This window comes from Myotis nattereri (genome assembly GCF_964212035.1).
Source record: "Myotis nattereri genome assembly, chromosome: 6".
NCBI classification, from domain to species: domain Eukaryota; kingdom Metazoa; phylum Chordata; class Mammalia; order Chiroptera; family Vespertilionidae; genus Myotis; species Myotis nattereri.
The window spans coordinates 7,364,746-7,390,891 of record NC_138081.1 but is presented as its reverse complement, the minus strand read 5'-3'; the positions used below and the strand labels follow the sequence as shown (position 1 = coordinate 7,390,891).

The 26,146-nt window shown below is 56.4% G+C and overlaps 2 protein-coding genes across 9 annotated transcripts in view; one reads left to right on the top strand and one right to left on the bottom strand.

The window, feature by feature from the left end:
- The window catches only part of SMIM29 (small integral membrane protein 29), a 130,567-nt gene extending 122,097 nt beyond the window's left edge, over positions 1-8,470 (top strand). Inside the window, exons 1-5 of one of the 7 annotated variants that reach the window (XM_081095025.1) lie at positions 5,658-5,750; positions 7,225-7,403; positions 7,565-7,590; positions 7,858-7,963; positions 8,120-8,470. In XM_081095025.1, the coding sequence (XP_080951151.1) occupies positions 7,293-7,403; positions 7,565-7,590; positions 7,858-7,963; positions 8,120-8,185 (309 nt within the window). In that variant the 5' untranslated portion in view covers positions 5,658-5,750; positions 7,225-7,292 and the 3' untranslated portion in view covers positions 8,186-8,470. Of the gene's footprint in view, positions 1-5,657; positions 5,751-6,155; positions 6,228-7,224; positions 7,404-7,564; positions 7,591-7,857; positions 7,964-8,119 lie in introns of those variants that run through there. The other 6 variants (XM_081095026.1, XM_081095024.1, XM_081095022.1 and 3 more) reach the window with 6 other exon arrangements.
- Positions 8,471-8,640: 170 nt separating this feature from the next.
- On the bottom strand, positions 8,641-17,657 carry HMGA1 (high mobility group AT-hook 1). Of its 2 annotated transcripts, none has more exons than XM_081094895.1 (6): positions 17,564-17,657; positions 17,211-17,323; positions 13,622-13,767; positions 11,992-12,075; positions 11,307-11,357; positions 8,641-9,826 (listed from the first exon to the last, which is right to left on the bottom strand). In XM_081094895.1, exons 3-6 carry the CDS (start codon positions 13,721-13,723, stop codon positions 9,773-9,775), a joined length of 291 nt encoding a protein of 96 aa, XP_080951021.1. In that variant the 5' UTR covers positions 13,724-13,767; positions 17,211-17,323; positions 17,564-17,657; the 3' UTR covers positions 8,641-9,772. The 2 variants fall into 2 exon arrangements, with proteins under 2 accessions (XP_080951021.1, XP_080951022.1); XM_081094896.1 differs by having other exon boundaries at positions 8,991-9,826; positions 11,307-11,353; positions 11,992-12,071; positions 17,564-17,615.
- Between the last annotated feature and the right edge of the window lie 8,489 nt (positions 17,658-26,146).

Below are 26,146 nucleotides of genomic sequence, written 5' to 3'. Positions count from 1 at the left end.
AACCTGATGAACAGAATAAACTGGTGATTATAACAGATTCAGGGGCATAGAAAGGGAGTGAACTAACAATTCTCGGAAGGAAAGGCATGTGGGGGGTGCGGGAAGAGACCAGACAAAAATCGTACACCTATGGATAAGGACAGTGGGTGGGTAAGGGCAGAAGGTGGGGTGGGAACCGGATGGAGGGGAGCTATGGGGGGAAAAAAGAGGAACAACTGTAATAATCTGAACAATAAAGATTAAAAAATAAAAATTAAAATAATAATAATAATGGCAGAAAACTTCTCTAACTTGGTGAAGGAAAAAGTCACACAAGGTCAGGAGGCACAGAGAGTCCCAAGCAAGAAGAACTCAAATTGGCCTATGCCCAGACACATAATTAAAATACCAAAAATTAGCCGAAACCGGTTTGGCTCAGTGGATAGAGCGTCGGCCTGCAGACTGAAAGGTCCCAGGTTCGATTCCGGTCAAGGGCATGTACCTGGGTTGCGGGCACATCCCCAGTAGGAGATGTGCAGGAGGCAGCTGATCGATGTTTCTCTCTCATCGATGTTTCTAACTCTCTCTCTCCCTTCCTCTCTGTAAAAAATCAATAAAATATATTTAAAAAATAAAATAAAATAAAATACCAAAAATTAAAGACAAAGAGAGAATCTTAAAGGCAGCAAGAGAAAAGCAAATTATTACCTACAGAGGAACCCCCATAAGGCTGACACCTGATTTCTCATCAGAAACTCTACAGGCCAGAAGGGAATGGCATGAAGTACTCAAGGTAATGGAAAGCAAGAACCTGAAGCCAAGATTACTATATCCAGCAAGTCTATCATTCAAAATAGATGGTGAAATAAAGAGCTTCCAAGACTAAATAAATAAATAAATAAATAAAAGGCTAAAGGAGGACATCACCACCAAGCCAGCATTAAAAAAATGCTAAAGGGCCTGCTATCATGAGGAGAAGAAATAGAGAGAGAAACCTAGGGATACAGAATTAAAATGGCAATAAGTACCTATCAATAATAACCTTAAATGTAAATCGATCAAATGCCCCAATCAAAAGACATAGGATAGCTGAATGAATACAAAAATATGACCCTACTATATGTTGTCTACAAGAGACCCATTTCAGAACAAAAGACTCACAGAGGCTGAGAGTGAAGGGATGGAAAAAATTTTCCATATAAATGGAAAAGAAAAAAAAGCTGGAGTAGCAATATTCATACCTGACAAAATAGACTTCAAAATGAAGGCCATCACAAGAGACAACAAAGGTCACTACATAATACTCAAGGGATCAATCCAACAAGAGGATACAACCCTGGTAAACAGGTAAGCACTCAATATAGCTGCAGCAATCTTGAGAAAGAAGAACAAAGTTGGAGGGATCACAATACCAGATATCAAATTATACTACAAAGCCACTGTACTGAAAATAGGCTGGTACTGGCACAAGAACAGGCATATAGATCAATGGAACAGAACAGAGAACCCAGAAATCAACCCAAGACATTACGCTTATTAATAGTTACAAAGGAGCCAAGAGCACACAATAGAGTCAAGACAGTCTCTTCAGTAAATGGTGCTGAGAAAACTGGACAGATGCATGCAAAAAAATGAAACTAGACCACCAACTCACACCATACACACGAATAAACTCAAAATGGATAAAAGTCCTAAATGTAAGTTGGGAAACCATACAAATCCTAGAAGAAACCATAGGCAGCAAAATCTCAGACAACTCTCGTAGCAATATGTTTATGGATACATCTCCTGGGGCAAAGGAAACTACAGAGAAAATAAACAAATGGGACATCAAAATAAAAAGCTTCTTCATAGCAAAAGAAACCATCAACAAAACAAAAAGGGACCCCACTATATGGGAGAATGTATTTGGCAATGATACATCTGATAAAGGGTTAATATCTAAAATATATAAGGAGCTCATACATCTTAACAAAAGGAAGATAAACAATCCAATTAAAAAATGGGCAAAGGACCTAAAGACACACTTCTCCAAAGTGGACATACAGATGGCCAAGAGACATATGAAAAAATGATGAAAGTCACTGATCATCAGAGAGATGCAAATTAAAATGGCAATGAGGTATCACCTCACACCTGTCAGAATGGCTACCATCAACAAATCAACAAATGACAAGTGCTGGTGAGGACATGCAGAAAAGGGAACCCTCGTGCACTGCTGGTGGGAATGCAGACTGGTGCAGCCAATGTGGAAGACAGTATGGAGTTTCCTCAAAAAATTAAAAATAGAACTGCCATTTGACCCAGTGATCCCACTTCCAGGAATATATCCTAAGAAACCCCAAACACCAATCAGAAAGAATGTATGCACCCCTATCTTCATAGCAGCACAATTTACAATAGCTGAGATCTGGAAACAGCCCAAGTGCCCTTCAATAGATGAGTGTATAAAAAAGCTGTGGTACATTTATACCATGGAGTACTATGCAGCAGTAAAAAAAGAAAAATCTCTTACCCTGTGAGACAGCATGGAGGGACCTGGAGAGTATCATGCTAAGTGAAATAATAAGTCAGTCAGAGAAAGACAAGTATCACATGATCTCACTCATATATGGAATCTAATCAACAAGATAAACTGATGAGCAGAGTGGATGCAGAGACATGGAAGCATGGAACAGAGTGCGGAATCTCGGAGGGAATGCGGTGGAAGGTGGGTGGGTGGGAGGTAATCAACCAAAGACCTTGTATGCATAAATGCAGGACCCATGAATGCAGACAGTGGGTTGGAAAGGGCCTGGGGTGGCGGGCAGGGGGTGGAAGGGGTCGGTGGGGGAAATAGGGAGACATGTAATACTTCCAACAATTAAGATTTTTTAAAAAGAAATAATTCTGAGTAATAGCACAAATTGCTATTTTGAAGTACAGTTGGCTTTTGAATAGCACAGGTTAGAACTGTGTGGTCCACTTATAGGGGGACTTTATTTTTAAATAAATACTGTGAATGTGAACAGAACAAAACAAAACAAAAGAAACCACAACTGGAGCCCTAGCTGGTTTGGCTCAGTGGCTAGAGCGTCAGCCCATGGACTAAAGCTCTATCCTGGATCGATCCCAGGTTTGATCCTGGTCAAAGGCATGTATCTAGGTTGCAGGCTCAACTCGTGGGCATGCAACCGATCGACATGAGACATCGATGTTTCTCTGTCTCTCTCCCTCGCTTCCATTCTCTCTAAAAATCAATTTCCATGGGTGAGGATTAACAACAAAAAACCCCACAGACACCTAGAAAATGGATGAATATTCTGCCGTCACCCTCCCCTAAGATTCCTGCCTGCAAGAGAGAAAAGGCTCCAAAGGATGCAGTGAGCACTCCCCTCCTGGGAGCAGGCCCTAGCCTGCCCCTCTCCCTCTTCCCCCACAGGCACAAATCTCCTAAGCTCTAGGATTCAGAGTTTAGGAGCAGCTCATCCCAGCAGCAGCTCATCCCAGGCTAATCCCCTAAGCCTGTTCCCAGGCCCTTTTCTCTGACTTCCCAGCCTCGCTCACCTGTGGCTGCCTCTGTCCCGGTTTTAATTAGCATACCCTCACAGTCACCTGGACTGGTGGTGCAACATTTTTCCTGAAGTCCAGAACCGCTGGTCCTAGAGAGACGAGCTCAGGGCCAGGTCCCTGTCCAGTGACACTTCCAGGGCTTTGACAAGACCTCCGATGTGTGGCCTTCAGCCACGAGTCTGTGATTTCATGTTGTTGGAACCACCACTGTGTCCCTGGGGCTGCAGCTTTCTGTGAGTTTGCTGTGGGGGAACCAAGAAAGAAGGCATTTGCAGATTCCCACAGAAACTGTAATTCCAGGGAAGAGTTTGAGGAGATGAAGAAGGCTGGCATCTCTCAGAGTGCAAAGTGACCTTGGAATGTAAGGAATTTCTTTTTTTTTTTTTAAATATATTTTATTGATTTTTTACAGAGAAGAAGGGAGAAGGACAGAGAGTTAGAAACATCAATGAGAGAGATCGATCAGCTGCCTCCTGCACACCCCCCTCTGGGGATGTGCCCACAATCAAGGTACATGCCCTTGACCGGAATCGAACCTGGGACCCTTGAGTACGCAGGCCGAAGCTCTAACCGCTGAGCCAAACCGGTTCGGCAAGGAATTTCTTTAGGTTGAATTCCATGGAAGTTTGTCACTGAGCTGTACTCCTGAATATGAAACAGGGATATCTGAGCTAAGGAATAGTTCTCTTGATAAATAAATGATTAACAGATACTGTGGAAAAATAAATTTAAAAAAATGAAACCTATCCATTGGTCCCCACTGCCTTCCAGTGTGAGGCAGGCCTTGCCTGGGGAGGTGGCCGACCCCTCTGCATGGGCTCCCTACTCTTCAGACTCAAAAGGCAGAGAACACCAGGAAATCTACCAGGAGCCTCCAAACGCAGGCGTTTGATTCCTTTCCCTTTATCCGAGTCCCACCACAGTCAGGTGGTTGCATCTGGAGGCAAGAGGCCAAAGAACCTACAATCTGGTTCTCAGTGGGAGCATCCAGCCTTCCCAGGAAGGACCTTCGGAGACAGGTCAGATCAGACCCAATGGCTTCATTATGTCCATGCCATTGGCTGCCTCTGGCAAAAACAGGGTGACCCATGCCCTACCCGGTGTGGCTCAGTGGATAGAGCGTTGGCCTGTGGACTGAAGGGTCCTGGGTTTGTTCTGGTCAGGGGCATATGCCCAGGTTGTGGGCTTGATCCCCAGTGGGGGGCAAGCGGGGGGACAGCCAATCAGTGATCCTCTCATTGATGTTTCTATCTCTCCCTTCCTCTCTGAGATCAATACCAATATTTTTTTTTAATATATTTTATTGATTTTTTACAGAGAGGAAGGGAGAGGGATAGAGAGCCAGAAACATTGATGAGAGAGAAACATCGATCAGCTGCCTCCTGCACGACCCCACTGGGGATGTGCCCACAACCAAGGTAAATGCCCTTGACTGGAATCGAACCCGGGACCCTTGAGTCTGCAGGCCGACGCTCTATCCACTGAGCCAAACCGGTTCTGGCACAAATATTTTTTTAAAAAATAGGGGACCTTGTATCTCCAGTGACACCTGAAGACCCAGGAGGAGGATCTCGGCCTGGTTCAACTGCAACAACCTTATGTTCTTAGAAGTTTTCCATCACCTGCCAGTCTGGAGTTCCCCCAATTGTGTGTGATGGGGGGGTGGGGGGGTGGGGGGGGTCGCTGGTGCAAAACCACACACACGTGAGGTAACTGCGGATTCACTTTCATGTTCTAAGAAATAATAGAGATCCCCTTGTACACTTTGCCTACTTCTCCCAATGATAAAAAAAAATAAAACCCTCACCGGAGGACATGTTTTTATTGATTTTAGAGGGAGGAGGGGGAAGGAGAGAAACATGGATCGACTGCCTCCCCTACACGCCCCGAGCGGGGTCGAACCCACAACCCTTTTGGGGACGATGCTCCCAATAACAACTTTGGCAAAACTATAGTGTAACAAGCCAGAATACTGACATTGGTAAAAATCCATCAATCTTCCGAGATTTATCCGGCAGGTGTGTGACATTTCCATGATCAGCCAAGCTTACCCACTCAGCAGGCAGCTGTAACCAGGGTGGCACCCCGCCCCCCCACATGTGCCCCGCCCCCCGAGAGGTGGCCTGAGAAATTAAGGAAGGTGCAGGGCGTGGTGTGCTGCCTCCTGACACATCGCTGCAGCCGGTTACAGACCTTGGGACTGCGGCGCGGGCAGTGGGGTAGGTCCGTGCCGGGCGTGGCGGACGCCACCTGCTAACGGAGGCCGATCGCCCGGGGCAGGGCCCCGGCGGGAGGGACGTGCCCCGGTCGCCAACGCCCGAGCTCAGCGTTAGAGGCGGCTCGGCTCCAGACCTGGGTCCCAGCGAGGGGCGGAGCGAGGACGCCAGGCCTCGCCGGGAAGGGGAGTCCCGAGCGGGGGCGCTCCACGAGGTCCGCCCCGGGGCACGCCGGGAAACCGCGCGCCCCGCCCCCTCCCGCGCACTCCTCCCCCCCGCTGCGCAGCCCTCGGCCGCCCCCTGCCGCCGCGGGGTGGGCCCTGCAACCCGCTCCGTCCCCGCCTCCACGCCGCCGGATTGGCTGCGCTCCGAACCTGAGGCTCCGCCCCTTTCCCCGGGTCCTTTGATCACGCGCCTCCGCCTCTTCCGGGGCCCGGGAGCCAAGCGAGGGCGTTCCTGTCCGGGCTGCAGCGGCGGGAGGTAAGGCATGGCCGGTCGGATGGGCTGCAGAGCGCTGGCACGGGTCCACGCCTCGGGGTCCCGGGGTTCCAGGATGCCCTCTGCGCTCTTTCCAAGCCTCCCTCCCCCGGCCTGCGCCTCCCAGAGCCCTGGGAACGGCCTGACACTCTCCCCACCTCGACTTGTGTTCTCGACGATGTGCGTGCGAATAAGCAACCTGACCCCACGAACACCGGGGCGGGTAGTTCACACCGTGCCCCCGGGTGGAGACCCAGCGAACCCGGGTCAGGGACCGTGGGGCACCTGTGTGCAGCCGCCCCAGGACAGTCTCCTTGCATCTGTCCATGGGAGCTGACCCTCTCCTGCTTGTCAGCTCAGGCCGGGAGAGTAGGGACCTGGGCGGAGCCCTGGGTGGGGACCAGAAGAGGGGGGTGCAGTCCAGCCAGGACAACTTGTGTCCACCCGGGCAGCGGACACAGGGAAGACGATGTCCAGGCTGTTTGTCTGGAGCGACACCAGGGACGAGGAGGGTGCGTACAGCCTATACCGTAGCCTGAGGGGTGGGGACTGGATCAGGACAGACAGGCTCCTTCCAGTGCGCCTACCTCACCCCCTGGGCCACCGTGCAGGACCCTCATGTTTTTACCTGATTTCCCCATTTTGCTTCACTGGATAGGTGCTGGCAGCCCAGCACCCCAGGAGGTCGGGGCAGGAGCTGGGAACCTATGTCTAATCTTTGCCGTTTAGAATTGCAAATGTTTGGCCTGCACCTGAGCTGGGCCCCACCCTGATGGGCGGGAGGGTCGGAGCTGGGCAGAACCAAGTCCCTGGGTCTGGGCCTCCCCTAGGTGCCCCTTTACACCCAGGACTTGCTGAGAGTTATTGGGAGGTTAGGGTGCCTGGAGGATTCCGTCCCCGTGCCTGGCCCAAGTTTTCATATAGCACCAGCTCCTGGGGAGGACTCCAGGGGCCAGTGTCGCTCGGGCTGCAATTGATAACCTCCCTTCCTCCCCCCCAGGGAGCCCAGTGGAGGCGCCCTCCCGAGGCACTGCCCATGCTGACTACAGTCCTCCAGCTGCTGATGTCATGAGTAACACCACAGTGCCCAATGCCCCCCAGGCCAACAGCGACTCGATGGTGGGCTATGTGTTGGGCCCTTTTTTCCTCATCACCCTGATCGGGGTGGTGGTGGCTGTGGTAAGGACCCCCTCATTCACACATACACCCACACCTTTGCGAAGCAGGGCTGGGTGGGCCAGGTCGTCTGCACACAGCACCCCAAGCTGTCCTGCAGTCGGGTGTGGAGGTGGGTGGGCTGTCCAGGTCTCCCAGCCTCCACAGCGCTGTCTCTGTTACAGGTAATGTATGTCCAGAAGAAAAAGCGGTGAGTGTCCCCGCCCCAGTACTACCTCCCCACATTTGGCTTAAATTTCTTCTCATAGGACCAGAGTTCTCTGCGTCCATGTAAGATGGCCCTCGGCCATCCTGACACAGCCTGCAATCCCTGCCCCCATTGTTAGGTTTTCCTGCCCTGGCTCAGCTCACCTGCTGGGGAGAGGCCCTTGTCCCAAAGCCTGGGGGAGTGGAGACAGGGCGGTCAGATGTGTAAAGGGGGTGGCCCCTGGGCTGAGCCCCCTCCCCTGCTCCCCAGGGTGGACAGGCTTCGCCATCACCTGCTCCCCATGTACAGCTACGACCCCGCTGAGGAGCTGCATGAGGCTGAGCAGGAGCTACTCTCTGACGTGGGAGACCCGAAGGTAAGACGGAGCCAGCAGAGGGGGGTCTGCTCTGCGCTCACACGCACTCACCCCAGAAACCAGAGTCTGGTTCTGCCCTCACCCCTCCCCATTTGGATTGATGAGTAGCAAGGCCTCTCTCCCAGGGGCCTGAGCCCAGGGTGGTCTCCCCCCCAGGTGGTGCACGGCTGGCAGAGTGGCTACCAGCACAAGCGGATGCCCTTACTGGACGTCAAGACCTGACACCCTCACCTTCAGAACCATGGGGTCCTGCCGCCTGCTGCTTCCCCTCCCACCTGCCCACCCGGCCCCCGGCTGGGCACTGGGCCTCCACTCCTCCAGCCCATCCCCCTCCGCCTGTAGGCCTTTGCGGGCTGAGCCTGCTCCCAGGCACTGGGGGCTTTTCCTCTTGGGGTGGGCCGCTGTGCCCTGTGGGCCCCTGACTTGGCTTGGGAGCTTCCCATGGTGACAGGGCCTGATGTATAGTCTTCAGTATACATATTTTGTAAATAAAATGTTTTGTGGTTAGAGGTGTGATTTCTCCAAGGGCCTGAAATTACCTCCCCCGAGGTGCCTGCTTTTCCTCCTCCTGCCCCCACCCTCAAGAGCTGGGCAGGACAGCTCCGAAGCCACCCCCACCAACAGGTTCTTGGTCTCCACCTTCACCTGCTCCAGGCACCCACCTACAGAGACTCCAGTCCAGAAAAGGATATATTTTTATTCAAGTAACTGCAAGTAGGAAACCAGAGGGAGGGGCCCAGGCTGGGACAAATAATGGCTACCTCCTCCCGGCAGAACGGGGAGAAGGTGGCCCTACACTCTCCGCTGTCAACACAGGCCCCCGCTCACTCAGCTGCAGCATCCTAGGGGCAGAGCCCCCACTTCCCTGGGACTGGGGCAGTCGATTCCCAGCCTGCTTTGCCCCTGGCTCCTTCCCAAGAGCATCTTGGAGGGGAGTGTGGGCAGCACAGGAGGCAGTGAGGATGAACATTTGGCGCTGGTAGCAGCAGCAATGACAGATGTCTAAGAATGAAACATGGAACAAAAAAACAACACAACTGTCCAGAGGTAGTTTGTGAACAGAGGAAAGATGGAACCAGAACCTTGGGGGGTGGGGAGGAGCGGGGGTGGGAGCGGGCAAGGCTAGCTCCTTGTTAGTGCCCCATGTGAGGGGGAGGAAACTGGAGGCCTAGAGTGGAAGCAGATGGGGCCAGGGGCTCACACCCTCCTGCCTTCCCTCCTGTGCCCCAGGGGGGCGCTGTTCAACCTAGTGCAGGGCTAGGCACCTCGTGGAAGGAAGGAAAGTGGGTGTGAGCCGCACCTGGCGAGACACAGGTTTGTTGGGTCATCTTGGGGCCAAACAACCCTATCCATGGCCACAGGTGCTGCTGCCAGGACAGTGGAGCGGGCATGTCAGAGTGAGATGGGGCTCAGGCCCCTTTAAGGCCAGGGGAACCCTCCCAGGCCCCCTAATGGGAAGCCAGAGGTAAGAGTGGGGAAGGGACCCCCTAAACCAGGAGCCCAGTCAGCAATGCCCCCACCACCCAGGGAGCAGGGACGCAGCAGGCATGGGGTGCGGCTAAGTGGGACATCAGCTTTGTCAGGAGGCCGGGGGGATGCACATGGGGGTGAGGGGTGCTGGGGACCGAGACCAAAGGAAAACTGCTCCCCACTCGGGCCACCAGGGCCCGGCTGGTGTGCTGTGTAGTGTGGCGGTGCAGGTGGGCGTGGGTGGGTGGTGGTGGCCGGGGGAGGGGGCAGGGGCAGTGGGAGCGGAGCTGTCCAGTCCCAGAAGGAAACGGCTCCTCAGTGAGGAAGCAGGTGGCCGGGTCACTGCTCCTCCTCGGAGGACTCCTGCGAGATGCCCTCTTCTTCCTCCTTCTCCTGTGAGGTGGACAGGCAGGGCCATCAGCAGGGGTGCCAGGCCTGGCCCTCTCCTCCTCCACCCCGTCGTGGGGGAGGGAACTCAGGCTGCTGCCCCACCCCCTCCCTGGCTCTCCAGAAGGGGAATGCGTCAGGGTTGAGTGTGTGGGTGACTCAGCAACCTCCACAGCCCAGTTTCATTCATAAAAAAGGAAGAATTTAAAAGGAGGGAAAAAAACCACACATGCTGCTCTCGGAGCCACCCTCCCTTGCCCGGGGGCCCACGGTGGGGGACTGGGCAGACCCAGAAGAGCAGCACTGAAGCTGAAGGAAGTGAGGAGTGACTGGCTCGGGGAGGGAGGCAGCAGCCAGGGAGAGGAAACGGGTAGGGGTGGTGGAGGGTGCGGGGGAACCAGGTGGTCTTGGCACACAGGGGCAGTGGCCGCAGCCGCAGGCTGACCCCAGGCCAGGGTGGGGAGGAAGGGGAAGTGTGTGGCGCAGGGGCTCACTCACGGGGCGGGAATGTCGGGACACCACGAGCTGCGGCCCCCGTGCCAGGCACAAACTCCAAAACAACTTGTTTCCTGTTACTCACTCCTGGGGCCCAGCCAGCACCCCCCCGCCCCCCGGCCCCCCAGCCCTGGTGGTAGTGGCTCAGCTCGAGGAATGAATGCCTCAGGGAGTTCAGGGAGCAGACTAGGGATAGGGAAGGGCTGGGAACAGGAAAGCTGGGAGGCTAACTCAGGGGAGCCCCCTAGAGGCAGTCTCCTGACTCAGCAAACCTACTTCCACCACCAGCTATCTAGGGGCCCAGAAATGAACGGTGCCTCCAGGTGGGATCACACCTCAGCTCCCTCCCAGCACTGACCCCTCCCAGCGCTGAGCTCTTTGCTGCTGCTTCCTCCCTCCCCAGGATCAGGGCAAAGGCACACCTCATCCTTCCCCCTGTGAAGGCCTTTCCTCATTTCTATAATGGAGGACAGTTTAGAGGACCTCCAAGATCCCCCGTAGAAGCAGAGACAGCCTCCACTAGTGCAGGGCAAGGATCTGTTCTGTACCTGGGACCCTGCATTTCTCATGGACACATAGCCCTTTAAACGAGGTGCCAGGCCGAAACCGGTTTGGCTCAGTGGATAGAGCGTTGGCTTGCGGACTGAAAGGTCCCAGGTTCGATTCCGGTCAAGGGCATGTACCTGGGTTGCGGGCATATCCCCAGTGGGAGATGTGCAGGAGGCAGCTGATTGATGTTTCTCTCTCATCGATGTTTCTAACTCTCTATCTCTCTCTCCCTTCCTCTCTATAAAAAATCAATAAAATATATTTAAAAAAAAAAAAACGAGGTGCCAGGAGCCGGGCCTGGGCCAAGTGTGGCAGCCACTATCCCTGGCCCAGCAGGTCGGGGAGAGCCGTTTTTCCATGGTGGGTGCACAAGATCAGGTAGGCCTCACCCACTTCTCAGCACCCCGCCCAGAGGGGCCAAGCCCATACCCCCTTCACCTACCAGTTTTTTGGGTCTGCCCCTTGGTTTCCTCCCTGGAGTCGTGGTGGTTTTCTAGATGGCAGAGAAAAAACCCAAGTCAAAAACGTCCCCGACAGAGCTCACCCAGTAACGGTGGGAAGCAGAGGACAGAGCTGCCCTCCTCTCCTCGGGGAAGCCCAGGAATCTCACCCCAACCACAGGCCACCCCAGCTGGTCCAGCTGGTGATGACTGGCCGCCACATTGCCCCCTCAATATACACACACGCCCCCCACTCCCTCCTCCTCCCATGACTCAGAGGATATGAGTCATGTCTTAGAAAAAATAAAATAAAAAACAAAACAACTTCTCTGAAAGCTTGATGCCGCTGGGAAGCTGGCCTTCCCTGCCCCTCACCCCCAGATCCAGGGGACCCCAGGATAGAAGTGACATTTCAGCCCAGGGGCTGGTGGGGCTGCCCCTTCACTGTGCCCAACTCTCCTTTCTCCAGGCCAGGAGTGCTGTACGACTTCTGACTTGATTTCCCCATTGTCCCGGGCAGGCCCAAGGCACAGAGTGAGACCTCAGTCATCACCCTGCTTTCCCCATTAGCACAGCCCCACTGCCCGCCACCACAGCCCAGGCAGAGGGGCAGACTCGGGATGAGCCAGCCCTCCCCCACGCCTCCCTCTTCGTGCACTAGGAGGCCACACCGCCCCCAAGCCTCACCCGGGTCTTGGCAGCGCCCTTGTTTTTGCTCCCCTTTGGTCTGCCCCGAGGTCTCTTAGGTGTTGGCACTTCGCTGGGCTCCTTCTGCAAAGACAGAGGCAGTTAGACACAGATGCCACCTGTCCCACCCCTTTCAGATGACGGAGGGCTCTGCCCCACCCCAACCGGATTTAAGGATTTAAGTCTGCGAGCCATCATCTCAGCCAAGAACCCATAATGGTGGGACAAGTGGTTGGGATTCAGCTGTTTGACCACCTTCTGCAAAGGCCCTTGCTTCCCGGTGACAAGATCCTGGGGAAGGTGTCCTGGGGGCCGACAGACAGAGGCAGCTCTGCCCTGTCCCAGCTCTGCCACCGACTAATCCCCAAGATCTCGGGGAAGACCCTTAATGCCCGAGCCCCACTTTCCTCCTTTGAAAAGGGTTATCATCAAAATTAAATGAAGGATGTCTCGTCCTGAGCCACAATCACTGCCCACCCTTTCAGGTACTGCATGCCGGCGCTTCTGGGAGGCAGAAGAGCAGAAAGGATGTCTCCCTTGGAAGGAGCCCCCAGGCTCTACTGTAAACTGGCCCCCTCCAGGGTGCCTCCCAGGGAGAAGAAACGCCAGAGATCCCTGCCATTGTTGCTGCTAAAATTTTAATAAGCCCAAGATGGAATAAAAAGCTGCTGCATAATGCATAGAAGCCAGGCAGCAGAGGCAAGCAGCTATGGTTCCCCGTGGGTGGCTTCTAACCATGGTCCAGTAGCCCAACACCCCTTCCTGACCCCCGACCCCACCCCAGTAACAGGCAGTGGGGAGGCCCAGGGAAGCAGACGACAAGGGTGAGTCCCCCACACACTAGGCTCTGAAGAGGCAGCTGAATGCCACCACCCAGACTCCTCCTGGCTCCCAGTCAAGATAGACCCCTCTCTCCACCTCACTGCCGGGAAGCTGGGGGCCTGCGTGTGAAGGACTGGCCCCGGTCTCCTCTCCTCTTCCCCAGGAAGGGGAAGCCTGGACCTCACCCGCTGGCCATGCCTCCCGGGGTGCCCCACAGGGCAAGGCTGGCCTTCTAACCCAGGAGGACAGCGCCAGGGTTCACTCTACCAACCAACTCCCCACCATTTCCAACTTCTTAGGCTTCCATTTCCTTCTACAGAGCCAGGCTGAAGCCTCGCCAGGCCGCTGGCAGTGCGGCCCTGCCCTGGTTACTGGCCGAGATGAGGAAGTGCAGAAACTGTCAGGAAGGACCCAAAACTCTCATAGCAGCAAATCAACAGCAAGATGTGAGGTGGATCTCATGCTTAAAAACCCTAGGCTCCTCGTCCTTTCATGTTCGCGGAGTTCACCGCTACTGTTAACACAGGGGTCTAGAGCAGGTGGCCCCCACAGAGCAGACGCACCTGCGTGAGCAGAGGGACACTGAGGCTTGGTCCCCACGTCTGCTGGGGTCTCAGGAGGGTCTGCGAGTTGGTGAGTATAGGGTGTGCAGGCATGTGGGGAGGACAGCAGACGGGAGTGATTCTGCACCGCCCCGTTCCTGCTTTCGCCTGCCAAGATGCCTGGGACCTCCCGCGCCCAAAGGGTTAACCGAGGCCAAGATTTGGACACCCACTTGACTCCCTACCAGTGCGGTCCCAGGACTCACCGGAGGCTGCTTTCTCGGCCTGCCCCGCCCTCGCTTCTCAGTGCCGTCCTTCTCCTGCTTGGAGGCCAAGGGCTGGCTGGACTTCGAACTCGACTCGCTCATCTTCCCTTCTCTACGGAGCAGGTGGAGGAGCGATGGCTGAGATGCTGAAGGCAGGAAAAGTGGTTTTAAACAAAACAGTTTCAGCCGCCTCCTACACCCTCATCCCGCCCACCCTCCAAGCGGACTGCAGCAAAGCCGCCCGCTCCCCGGGCGCCCAGGATGCCCGCCCTGCTGCCGCCACAGGGAGGAGCTAGGCCAGGGGTGGGCAAACTTTTTGACTCGAGGGCCACAATGGGTTCTGAAACTGGACCGGAGGGCCGGAACAAAAGCATGGATGGAGTGTGTGTGTGAACTAATATAAATTCAAAGTAAACATCATTACATAAAAGGGTAGTCTTTTTTTTTTTTTAGTTTTATTCATTTCAAATGTCTGGCCCTCGGGGGCGTAGTTTGCCCACGGCTGAGCTAGGCCCTCTGCCCTAATCACTCCTTATCTCCTGTTCAGAAGGGCTCTTTGTTGTCTTGCCACCCCCACAGGGCCAGGGCACAGGCAGCCCAGACCTGGCTGAGGGGGAGGCTGTCCTGGGCAAAGGTGTAGATGAAGTGGGGGGCGGTCTTCACGCCACAGGGGGCAGGAGGGGGGACTCTCTAGCCAGCTTCTGACCTTTCACTGAGCCCGGGCACCTGAGCTTCAATCCCCTGCACACCTCGCTGACAATATTGTCAAGCTCCAGGTTCAAGACCTAAGGCTACCACGACCGACCTTGACACTCCACACCAATCACAAGGCCAGGGCTGGTGCCTGGGCCCCAGCAAGGTCCCTCTCTACTCTCTCCCAGGGTAAAAGCCTGGGATTCAAAGATGGGGCACAATTTGGGAACCGGGAAGGTGGTTGAACTGCAGTGGGCAAGGCTGGGGGAGGAAAAGGAGCCCACAACTGAAAGGTGGGTCTCCTCTCTCCCTCACCCCCATCCTGCCGACCTGGAATCAGAGATCTTTCCCTTTGATACCTGCTTACAGGAGGGGCTTCTCCAGCTGGGATGGACCCTTCTAGCTGGCCCTCTGGAGCCCTGGCAGGACTGACCCTAAAAAGCTTCTTGGCCCTTTTTTAGCATGTTCCCTCTCAGAAGCCTCACTATTTGAGTCTGCCCCAAACCTCCCCCGGCAAGGACACCTGCACCCTGTTGCTGGGAGGCCCTTCGAGAGACATAAAAAGGGCAGTGAGGCCCTGGCCAGGTAGCTCAGCTGGTTAGTGTTGTGCTGATACACCGAAGTGGTGGGTTCCCGCCCCGGTCAGGGCACATACAAGAACCAACCAATGAATGCATAGAATAAGTGGCACAACTAATGGATCTTTCTCTCAAATCAATAATTAAAACACGCAATCCTCCCAGTCATTATCCGCGAGTCACAGACAAGCCAAGAGACTTGAATTAGGAAACCCAGGCTCCCCCACCTCCGTGGGGACCGATTCCTGGTAAGGGGTGGGCTGGGCCCACAGGACTGGCTTCTGAAAGCCCCTCGGCCTATGAAATGGGGTAAAGGTAAGACATCTGCCTCACCCACCTCTCCAGACCCCTGCAAAGGTCAAACCAGATAAGTTTTAAAATGCCTAGACAATGGGAAGTCTTCATTCAAAATGAGAACATTTGAAAATGACTTTTCTCCTCTTCAGACAATTTCCAGTGAGAAGAGAAAACATTTTGCCAATTTGTGACTTTGGGGGGGGCCCTGTCCTCAAAGCTTCGGGGTGCTCCAGACGGCAGGGCCTTTTACAGGATTTCTTCTATTTTACAATATTTTAGACTTGAAGACCCTTTAAACAAGGTGGTTGGGGCTTTAGCCTGCTCCCTCATCAGTGGCTTAGCCTGCTCTGTAATTACAGGCAGTGATTAAAATCTTCTATTACACCACAGGCCCCTTTTCAAACGAAACATCAAAATTAATCAGCTAAATGAGCACTGGCCTCACATGAGGTCTGCCCGAGGCCCCTCAGAGAGGGGGGGGTTCTACCCTCATCCCAGAGAGCCTGGGCCCCGCCTGCTGGAATCCTGGTGGGTGTCCCTGGAAGCTCGAGTTTCATCTGGTGCTTCTTCCTACCTCTTGCTGCTGGGGAGCCCTGAGTCCACACTCACCCACCCCAAATCCAGGCCTCTGTGAGTTGAATAAAGGCCCGAGGCCCTCTCTGGTGGGACCAACAAATGCTGCGTCTTCCACCTGTTTCTGAACATCAGAGGCCTGTCGTGGAAAAGCCACTTTTAGGGCCCAATCTTAATCCTTCCATGTCTAAGACCTTTTGGTCCTCAGGTTTGCGCCCTTCACACACTGTGCCCGTAATGTGTGCTCCACAAATGCTTAGAGAACTTGCAGGAATGACCTTAGGAAATCATCTCGGGGCTGCCTTGTTTTACAGAAAGAGTCGTCCAGAGAGGCTGGTAAGTTGCCTGGAGTCACACAGCAAGTTGACGGGCAGGATGGAGTAGGTTCCTGGCGACCGCCGAGCCCGCCACTTTCCTTACCCGCCGGGGCGGCCTGGTGAAGTCCCTGTGGCCCCCTGCTCCACACTCGGTCCCGGGGTGACTCTGCAAGTGTCTGCGCTTGGCTGTGGCAGGTCCACCGGCGGGACCCGGGGCCAGAATGCGCGGGGGGAGGGGCGCTCGAGCAGGCGCGGGAAACCGGTGCACCCCGACCGCATGCACCGCCACGCGGGTGCACCCGGCCCCACTTCCTGCCAGAGGGGGCACCCAAGCCCGCCTTGGGGCAGGAACCTGGCGCGCGCTGGCGCGGGGTAGAGGAAGAAAGCCACTCTCCTCTGTGCCCTCCCCGCAAAATAAAGCCCCAGGAAAATAAATGGAAGCGGGGAGTCACAGGGACTAGTTCCAACAGAGCCCAGCAAAGCAGAGAAACCAGTTTGTGGGGGTGGAGGGCAGGCCCGGCCCTGGGGGCTGAAGAGGCGCGCGGGCCGGGCCAGAGGTGGGGTCGGGGTGAAACACCAAGCCCAGGCCCGCGATCCGGCCTCATTGGCGAGAAGGGGCGCCAGGTAAAGGCCGAGCGGGAGTAGGACCGGATTGCGGGATTCCTGCCCATCCCCCTCACTTCTAGAACTTCCCCAGGCTGCGGGGGCCGGTCGGCTCCCCACTCTCCCGCTGCGCCGCAGCCTGTTCCTCTCTCCGCCCCCCCAGCCACCCACTCGGGGCCCGGGCCCGGGCTCGGGCGGGAGCGGCGGGCGCGAGGTGCATCGGGATCCGCCGGGTGCACAACTCGCGCTCGCCGCAGCCGCGCGCCCCCTCCCCCACCGCGCGCCTTTCCCGGGTCCCCGCCCCCCGCAGGGCGCCCGCGCCGCGGGGGCAGGAGTGCGGGCGCCCTCCCCACGCCTGCGGGCCCCGCCGCCCGCCCCCGCGCCGCGCGGCCCTCCTCCGCCCGCGGCTCGCGCAGTCCCGGCCTGGGAATAAAGCTGGAGGCGCGCGCTGCAGCCCCCGGCGGCTCGCAGGAGGGGCGGCGGGGGCGCGGGCGCCCCCCTCTGTCGCGGGCCCCGGGGACGACTCACCGCGAGCTCGGCCGCCGGCCTGTGGTGCGCGCTCCGGCTGCGAGGAGCGACGGTGCTGGGCGCTGAGGACCGGCCTGGCTCCGCCGCCGCCGCCGCTAGTAGCAAATGCGGATCTGAAACCGGGAGAGAGCAGAGGTTCTCAGAGACCGCCGCCGCCGCGTGCTCGCCGCCCAGGCCCCCGCGGGGTATTTAGGTGTAACATCCAGGCGGGGGGACAAAAATATCCCCCCTCCCCCGAAGGATGGCGAGGGGCAGGAAGCTAGGCACGGCCCGTGCGCGGCCTCAATAAATAATTTCATTAAATGATAGATATTTAAAAAAAACAGAAGCCACCGGAGGGGCCGCGAACTCACGCCTTCTTGGAGCCGCGCCAGCGCCAGAAATAGCCCGGGCTCGGAGTCCCAATTAGAGGAGCGCAGCCCCGGCTCAGGGGAGCTTAAAAAGAGCGACCCAGGGGCAGGGGGGACGGGCCCGCCCGCGCCAGCCGTGTCACCGAGGGGGCGGGGCCATGCAAATGAGCCCGGGGATTTAAAAGGGCGGCCGCCCGCCAGCCGCCCCGCGGGTGGGTGCTGACTTCGGGGAGGGGCGCGCAGTTCCCCGCGCCGGCGCCGGGGGCGGGCTGAGAAGGCGAGGTGCCGGCCCACTCCCCACCGTGTCGGATGGGGAACCTGGGGGAGTGCACAGAGGGGTCGTCTAGGAGCTGTTCCCGGGGTGGGGGGGAGGGTGTCCCACTCCCGGGAACGGGGGCTGTTGTCCCGGGCGGAATCACCTCTAGGATTCTTCGGGGCATCGGGGCCTGGCGCCCGCGGGGCGCGAGGACATGAGACGGTGGTGCCTGCGGGGTCCGCGGGGGCGGGGGGTGGAGAGAAACGCGCCGCCGGGAGAGTTCGCGGCCTACCCGCCGCCCCCTTCGCCCAGCTCCGCGGCTGGGAGACGTCCCCGGGGCGGACAGGTGTCCGCGTGCACATTTCAGTGCCAACCCGCGTGTGGCCACCTGGTGAAATACCGCTGTTGTGAAATTCAGACGTGTGAAACGCAGAGTTTTAATTTATTAGCGGCCGCAAGTGAACCTTAATCAAGGTGCATCCTTCAAGCACAACAAGCGGCGGGCTCGGTGCAGGTAAACCTGAGGAGACGCCCGCAGACGTGCTCTCCCGCGGGGGCTCGGCCGCATCCGCGTGACTTCCCGTGAAGTTCGGGACGCGTGAGCCAGCCGCCGCCTGGAAGCGCTTCGAGGGCAGGGACGGAGCCCACGCACACCGTCCCCGCCACGCCGGGCGCCCTGGCGCCGGCTCAACAAAGACTTGTTGCACGACCGACAAGGAAGCCCAAGCGGGAAGATGGCGGGGAGGGCAGTGGGAGGAGAAAGGGCGCCGCTCGTGGCGCTCCCTGCAGGCCGGGCCGGGCCTCGGGGAGCGCACCTCCCCGCCCCGGGTCCCCGAGGCGGCCGTCCACACCTCCCGTGATGCAGGGAATTGCAATGCGGCCCAATGACACACGGCGGTGACTCATGTTTTTCTTCCTCCCCGGTCAGCCGAGGCCCCGGCCCAGCCCCCTCCTCACGGGCCCGCGGGCGGCGGAGGGGCTCCAGGAAAACCCTGGGCCGAGCGGAGGGGGGTGGGGACCGCGGGCCGGCCTCCCGGTTTCAGGAATGTTTCAGGAATGTTTCCGGTGGGGGTGGGGCGCCCAGGCGGGAGTGGGCCCAGCCCCCACCCGGGCAGCACGTGCTCGGCCGGGTGGGGGCGGGGCGCCGGGCGGGAAGGCGCTGGGGGCCCACCGAACCGGTTTAAAGAAGAGGGCGCGGGGCCGGGGCCGTCCGAGCTGGGAATGGGCGGGGAGGCCTCCGGCCCGCGCGCCCGCTCCCCGCCCCGCGCCCAGGTGGGACGCACCCCTGTGCAGTCCCCAGGCTGCCCTGGAGGGGAGAGGAAGTCACGGAAGTGCGGCCCGAGGGGAGAGAGGGCGGAGGGGATGGCTGGGGAGAGGCGGGGGAGGGGTGGCTGCCCCTTTGTCTGGAGCCCTGGTGGGGGTGGGGCGGGTGCAAGGCGCGCGCTCCATCTTTGTGCCCTGCGCCCAGCGCGCGTAGTAGGCCGCTGGTGGGGGTGGCCGAATGAATGGCCGGGAGTCGTGAGCTCCAGGACCTGCGCGGCCTTGAGTGGGAGAAGGAGCCCTCAACCCTAAGGTGCAGGCCCCCGCCGGCGACCCGGGGCCCGGGCTTCCAGGCCGGGCTGGGGCTGGTGGCCAGGGCGGCCTGGTGTGGCCTGGTCAGTCGGTGGGAAAAGCGGGACTTGGTCTCCAGCGGGCTGTGGGCAAACTTGGCCAACTTTTTGGCCCACTTTTCACCAGCCGACTTGCTCTTCTTTTTCCCTACGCTTTTTTTCCCCTCGTCCTGATTTCCTCGCCGACTTGTTTTTTACCTTGTATTATGTGTATTTTCGTAAGCCACCTCAACCCCTCTCTGGAAGGAAGCAGATATAAATAAATTTCTAGGCAAATATAGTAGTTTATTCTTCTTCAGGATTATCCACACCCTTGAAATCCAAATAACTCTACCACTGACCCCCACCGCCATGCTTTCTGGATTGCAAATGCCCCAACATTACTTTCTCTCCTCTTTCAATAAGTATTTACTAAGCAGAAGGATGAGTGGCAGGGATTTTAAAAATAAGAGAGTCCTTGCCCCAGCGAATTTCATGTCTAGAGGAATCAGAACGAGGGACACCCCAGAGTAACAATCCCCTAGAGGCCAGGAGGCAGAAAGCCTGGGTGCAGTATTTACTGAGCGCCTACTGTGTACAAGAACCGGTCCATGCTTTGGGGGTACAATCGGTGAGCAACATAAAGTTCTCTATGCTCTTAAAACTTAGACTGGGGGTCAGGTGCTGAAAGAGAGACTCAGTGGGTGCTACAGGAAGAGAGGGGGGAGCCGGGGACAGGCAAGGACTCCTCCTGGAAGAGGTGGGCTTGAGCAGGCCTGATGGGATTGGTTAGGTGGGGGCCATGGGGAGCAGGCAGGGAGAGGAAGCTGTTCTAGGCCAGGGCCATCTGCCTGGCTGGTCAAGGCCTGAGGGGCCCAGGGAAATTGGTCGTATCAGAACCAGTCTTTGCCACAGGAAACATTTTCTTACGTCAGAGTTGAATTACACAGCTTTCCTAAGGACAGCCCAGTGAGCTCAGTGAGCCCCACAGACATATTCAGAAAGCGGGGAGTTCAGCTCAGCTTTATTTTTCAGGACAGCTGGGCTGTTGAAATCCTTCCTGATGTATGTTAGTTCTTTCCCTGCCCTGTTAAGGAGTAGCAGGAGCCTGACAATCTCCCAGTCGTGGCTTGAAATGCGGAGGTTGTGGTAGGTTAGGGTGTCCCTTAGCATTTCCTGGGGATTCATGTCTGACATCTCTCCAGTTATATATTTATTTATCAGCTTATCTCTGGCTTTTGCGTCAACGGCAGCTCTTGGAAGAGTAGAGGTTAATAGAAGTCCCAAAAGGCATGGGAGTAAGGTGTGCCCGTACTCTGAATCGGCCTAACCTGTAAGGAAGTGGGGTGAAGAGGCGTAGAAATGGTCTAAGCTATTGTCCAAACCAGGATATTTTTTAAAGCAAACCTTTTACTGATGAAAATGTACAGAGAGAAAATGCACAAATCCTGTGTTCAGCTCAACACATGTTCATAAAGTGAACCCAGCACCCAGATCAAGCAGCTTTTATGTGCGTTGTGTGGATGGAATCATACCTTACATACTCTCCTGTGTTCGTTTCTTTTGTTCAACATTACGTTGTGATTCATCCATGTTATTTGCACGTGGCAGCGGGACGTTCATTCTCTTTGGTGCCCAGTGTAAGCGTCCCACATTGTTATATCCACTCTGTTGAAGGGCACTTGGGTAGTTTCTGGTTTGAGACTGTTGCAAATAGTGCAGCCACAAATGTTCTGGAATATGTCTTGGTGACTAGATGTACACATTTCTGTTGGGTACACACCTAGGAGAGGAATTCCTGGATCATCTGTACTAATAAAAGGGTAATATGCTAAGTAGACCAGATAGACTGGACGTCCTTCTGGACAAAGCCACAGTGGGGGGGGGGGGGGCCGAGGCAAAGGCGGTTAGGGGCTATCAGGCCGGCAGGGGAGAGCAGTTAGGAGCCAGTGGTCCCGGACTGGAGAGGGTGCAGGCCGAGCTGAGGGAACCCCTTCCCGCTCCCCTGCACAAATTTTGTGCACTGGGCCTCTAGTAGGATATGTTTGCCCAACTATGACAGACAAGCAGGACACTTAAGGGAGCCCAACTGGTGTGGCTCAGTTGTTGAGCGTCAACCTATGAACCAGTTCGATTCCTGGTCAGGGCACATCCCAGTAGAGGGTGTGCAGGAGGCAGCTGATCAATGATTCTCTCTCATCATTGATGTTCCTATCTCTCCCTCTCCCTTCCTCTCTGAAATCAATAAAAACAACAGCAATAAAAAGCATAAAAGGGGTTAGTAGCAGTTATGACAGACAATGAGCAGGAACCTGAACTGGCCCATTACAACTGGGATTGACCCAGGACCATATCAACCAAGATTGACCCAAGCAAGCCAGACACAGAGTCACCCTGGCTCACAGTGCCGACCACTCTCCTGGAGAGGCACCCAGCTCCTAGCACAGCTAGTCATCTGGCAGGACCAGGCCACCGGGCCCTGCTGACCACAGGCTCTGCTGCCAGGAGACCTGGCAGGCCTAGAGTGGGAGGAGGGCCTCTTCTGCTTCCAACTTTCGAGGGAAAAATTCTCCAATAAATAGGACGGCCCGGGAGACAGGAGCCTCCCTGCCGCCTGCCCTGAGCCAGTGGCCCACCTTGCATGACCCAGGACACATCAGTTTTATCAACCTTCTGCAGAGCTGGAACCCAGGAAAGCCCAGCTCCTCTTCAACCTCAGAAAAGAAAGAGGTAAAGGGAGAGGTGATGAGCACCCACTAAATGCAGACCCTCAGTGCCCCTACCAGCTCAGCCACGCTATTGCCCCCATTTTACTCCCTGAGCCTCCGGGAGGTTGGATTGGGACTCTGCCTCTTTCCCCTCCACTGCTTCTCCTGGGCTGGGCGAGCTTGTTGCCTTCTCCCAGCCGGGCGGATGGGTCCCTCCAGGCACTGCGATAGGCACTTGAATTAGTTCCTCAAGGGACTTACTTTGGATGGGGCAGGGAGACAAGTGCATAGCAATTTCACCAGTGTGGAACCTGCTATGATGGGGTCTGGGGAGCATAAGGCAGGGGCAAGGGCTGTGGGTGGAGCATGCAGGGGTGGGGGTGGGGGGTCGCAGGGCATCTGGCTTGTTGATGGGCTTAAGGCTGTAACAACCATGGTGGGGTGGCATTCAGCACCACTCCCCGTCCTCCTTTGAAGCTGCGGGATTGGCTGTGAATTAGGTCCCCCTAAAGAGTGAAATCTGCCCTGGCTGGTTTGGTTCAGTGGATAGAGCGTCAGCCTGTGGACTGAAGGGTCCCGAGTTCGATTCTGATCATGCAATGCCCAGGTTGCGGTCTCGATCCCCAGTGTGGGGGGTGCAGGAGGCAGCCGATCAATGATTCTCTCTCCCCATTGATGTTTCTATCTCTCTTTCCCTCTGTCTCTGAAATCAATAAAAAAAAATTTTTTTTTTTTTTAAAAGGAGAAAAATTTGTTGGTCACCAGCTTTGTAAAGGTTAAGAGGCAGGAATGGCCCTGGACTGTGTGGGTCAGTGGTTAGAGCGTTGGCTAGAGCACTGAAGGGTCACAGGTTCATTTGGGTTGCAAGTTCGATCCCCATCCCAGGAACCGGTGGGGGCCCATGTGGAAGGCAAACAGTCGATGTGTCTCTCTCACCTAGATATTTCTCTCTCTCTCTCCCTCTCTCTAAAATCAATAGAAACATACCCTTGGATGAGGATAAAAAGGAAATTGCACATCTCCCCCTGCAAGCCTCAACCACTTTACCATGCTTTTTTTCTGCCCTATAACACTTATCAATTCTAATATACTGTATAATTAACTTTTCTACTGAACTATTATCAATAAAAGCAATATCTGCTCTGGCCGGTGTGGCTCAGTTGGTTGAGCATTGTCCCAGAAGTTGCAACCGGTTCTCTTCCTGGTCAGGGCACATGACTGGGTTGTGGGCTTGATCCCTGGTGGGGCACAAGCAGGAGGCAGCTGATCGATGTGCTTTCACATCGATGTTTCTCTCCCTCTCTCTCTAAAAATCAATAAACTATTTTTAATATATATTTTTATTGATTTCAGAGAGGAAGAGAGGGAGAGAGAGAGAGAGAGAGAGAAATATCAATGATGAGAGAGAATCATTAATTGGCTACCTCCTGTACGCCCCCTACTGGGTATCGAGCCCGCAGCCCCGGGCATGTGCCCTTGACGAGAATCGAACTGGGATCCTTCAGTCCGCAGACCAACACTCTATCCACCAAGCCAAACCGGCCAGGGCCAATAAGCTTTTTTTTTTTTTTTTTTTAAAGTGGTATGGTCTTGGCAAATTTGGCTCAGTGGATAGAGTGTTGGCCCTTGGACTGAAGGGTCCCGGGTTCGATTCCGGTCAAGGGCACCTACCTAGGTTGCAGGCTCCATCCTTGGCCCTGGTTGGGGCATGTGTAGGGGGTAACCATTCCATGTTTCTCTCTCACATAGAAGTTTCTGTCTCTCCCCCTCCCTTCCACTCTCTCTGAAAATCAATGGAAAAATATCCTCTGATGAGGATTAACAATAAATAAGTAAAATTTTAAAAGTTTTACTTTAAGCAATAATAATAATAATAAAAAGTGGTATGTACTGTGTTTGCTGTCTGGTTCTACTCACTGAAAAGTCAGCTTCATCAGGGCCAGGTTATGCTGTGTTCACTGGGGTATCCCTAGGGCCTACCACAGTGTTTGAGCTAAAAAAAAAATGTTTTTGAATAAAGAATGATTAGGCCCTGGCCGGGTATCTCAGTTAGTAGGAGCATTGTCCCAACTGAGGTGGTGGACTCAATTCCGTCAGGGAACATACCCAGAGTTGGATCCCTTGTTGGAGCAAGTACAGGAGGCAACTGATTGATGTTTCTCTCTCACATGGATCTCTCTTTTAAAAAAAAAAAAAAAAATGTTTTCATTGATTTCACAGAGAGGGAAAGAGAGAAACATCAATGATGAGAGAGAATCATTGATCTGTTGCCTCGCGGGGATCCAGCTCCCAACATGACTGGGAATGGGACCTTGACCTCCTGGTATCGTCAACGCTCAACCACTGGCCGGTCCGGGCTTCTCTCTCTCTCTCTGTCTGTTTCTCTAAAATAAAAACAAAAATGACAATTAGCCAAAGTGATTTCTGTTGTCAGCAAAGTCCTCACCACAGGGAGTTGTGCTGGGGATCTGAACTTCAAGGGAGAGAAAGAAAGGGCCTTTAAAGCTGGGTAGCCTATGGAGGCCCATCCCCGTGAGCAGGTGAAGGAAGTGTTAGGGGCCAGACTGGGCCTGTGACCCTGTCTCTCCAGGCCACTCCCCCGGCGGGGCAGGATGTCCATGTCAGCTCATGTCAGCTCGCTAACCAGCTGTGGGACGTGGGGACAAGGCCTGTGGCTTCGGCCACCTGCTCCCACCCATGGCGCACGGTTCGGGACAGGCCCCAGACCTTCAGGAGAATTCTCACGTGGTCTTTGACTTCTGCTCCTTGCCTGCTTGTCAAGCAGGAAGGTCCTGGGCTGGGGAAGGGGCGCTGACGCCTGGGGCCTTCTACGTGACTGTCTCCGTCACTAGGCGCAGGCTCCCTCCTGCCCCAGGGCAACAGCGGCCAGAGCCCTGCCTGGCTCCTCCGCCCGGTGGGGGCCGCTGCCCCTCTGGGAGATGTGTCCTGAGTCGTCCAGTGCCCCGGCCCCTCTAGACCCCCCTGAACTTCTCTTAGGCCGGGGAGCTCCGTCCTGGGACCCGGCAGCAGGGGTGCTGCCCGCCCGCTCCCAGACCACGTGGGCGCGCCCCCAGGTCCCAGGCCGGGCCGGAGGGCGGAGGTGGGAAGGAGGCCGGCGGAGGCCGGAGGGCCGGGGCCGGGCCGGGCGGAGGTGGGCCGCAGTGGGGAGGCGCCGACGCCGCGCCGGGATCGGTGGGAGCCCTCCAGGGCTTTGTTTTCCAGACCCCACACCCGCCCGCCCCGCACCAGGGCCTAAGGGGGCCTTGGTGCTCAGCACAAGTTTCGTGAATGGAGGGATGAATGAGGGCGATAGGGGCTGGGGGAGGGGCGGAGAGTCGGTGGTGGGGGAGGGGAGGGCGGCGGTGGGGGAGGGGAGGTGGCCACCGGCGGGAGAGCGCGGGAGGAAGGAGGCGGGCGGAGCCGGGCGAGCCTGCTGGTCTGGAATCTGGCGAGGAGGCCATGGCGGGGGAGGGGCCCGCCGGCCTCCCTCCCCACCACCCGGCCGGAACCTCGTGGCTCCCGCCCACCGCCGCCCGGCCTGCCCCCCACCCCATCAAGCCTTGGGGGTCGTGTGTCCTCCAAGGCCCAGTCCTCACTGCGAAGTGAGTGGCGGCATCTTTGTTTCCTTCCTTACTTTCTAGGAGCTCACGCGCCAGGGGATCGGGGCCTCTGGGTCTGGAATACCTGAGCGGCCCTGGGACTGAGCGGGGTCGGAGGGCAAACCCAGGCTGGAACCCGCCCCGCCCATCCCCGCCGGAACGCTGGGCTCTGGGAGGCCGGGAGAGTCTGGGTTTCTGGGGGTGGTGGGGCGAGTGGGTGAGCTGAGAAACCCGGGGAGAGAAACCGTGGCAGCTGCCAGGGAAGCGCGCGGCTCCATGTGGGCAGTGCCAGGGAGGAGCTGCTGACAGTCAGGTTTCTGGGTCACCATCGAGGGAGCCCTGCCAGTTCCCAGGCTTTGGGGGTGGGGTGGGTTGAGGGGTGAGGGCAGGTCTGCATCCCAAATCCAGACCCTGCTGCCTCCTTTGTCTGGGCC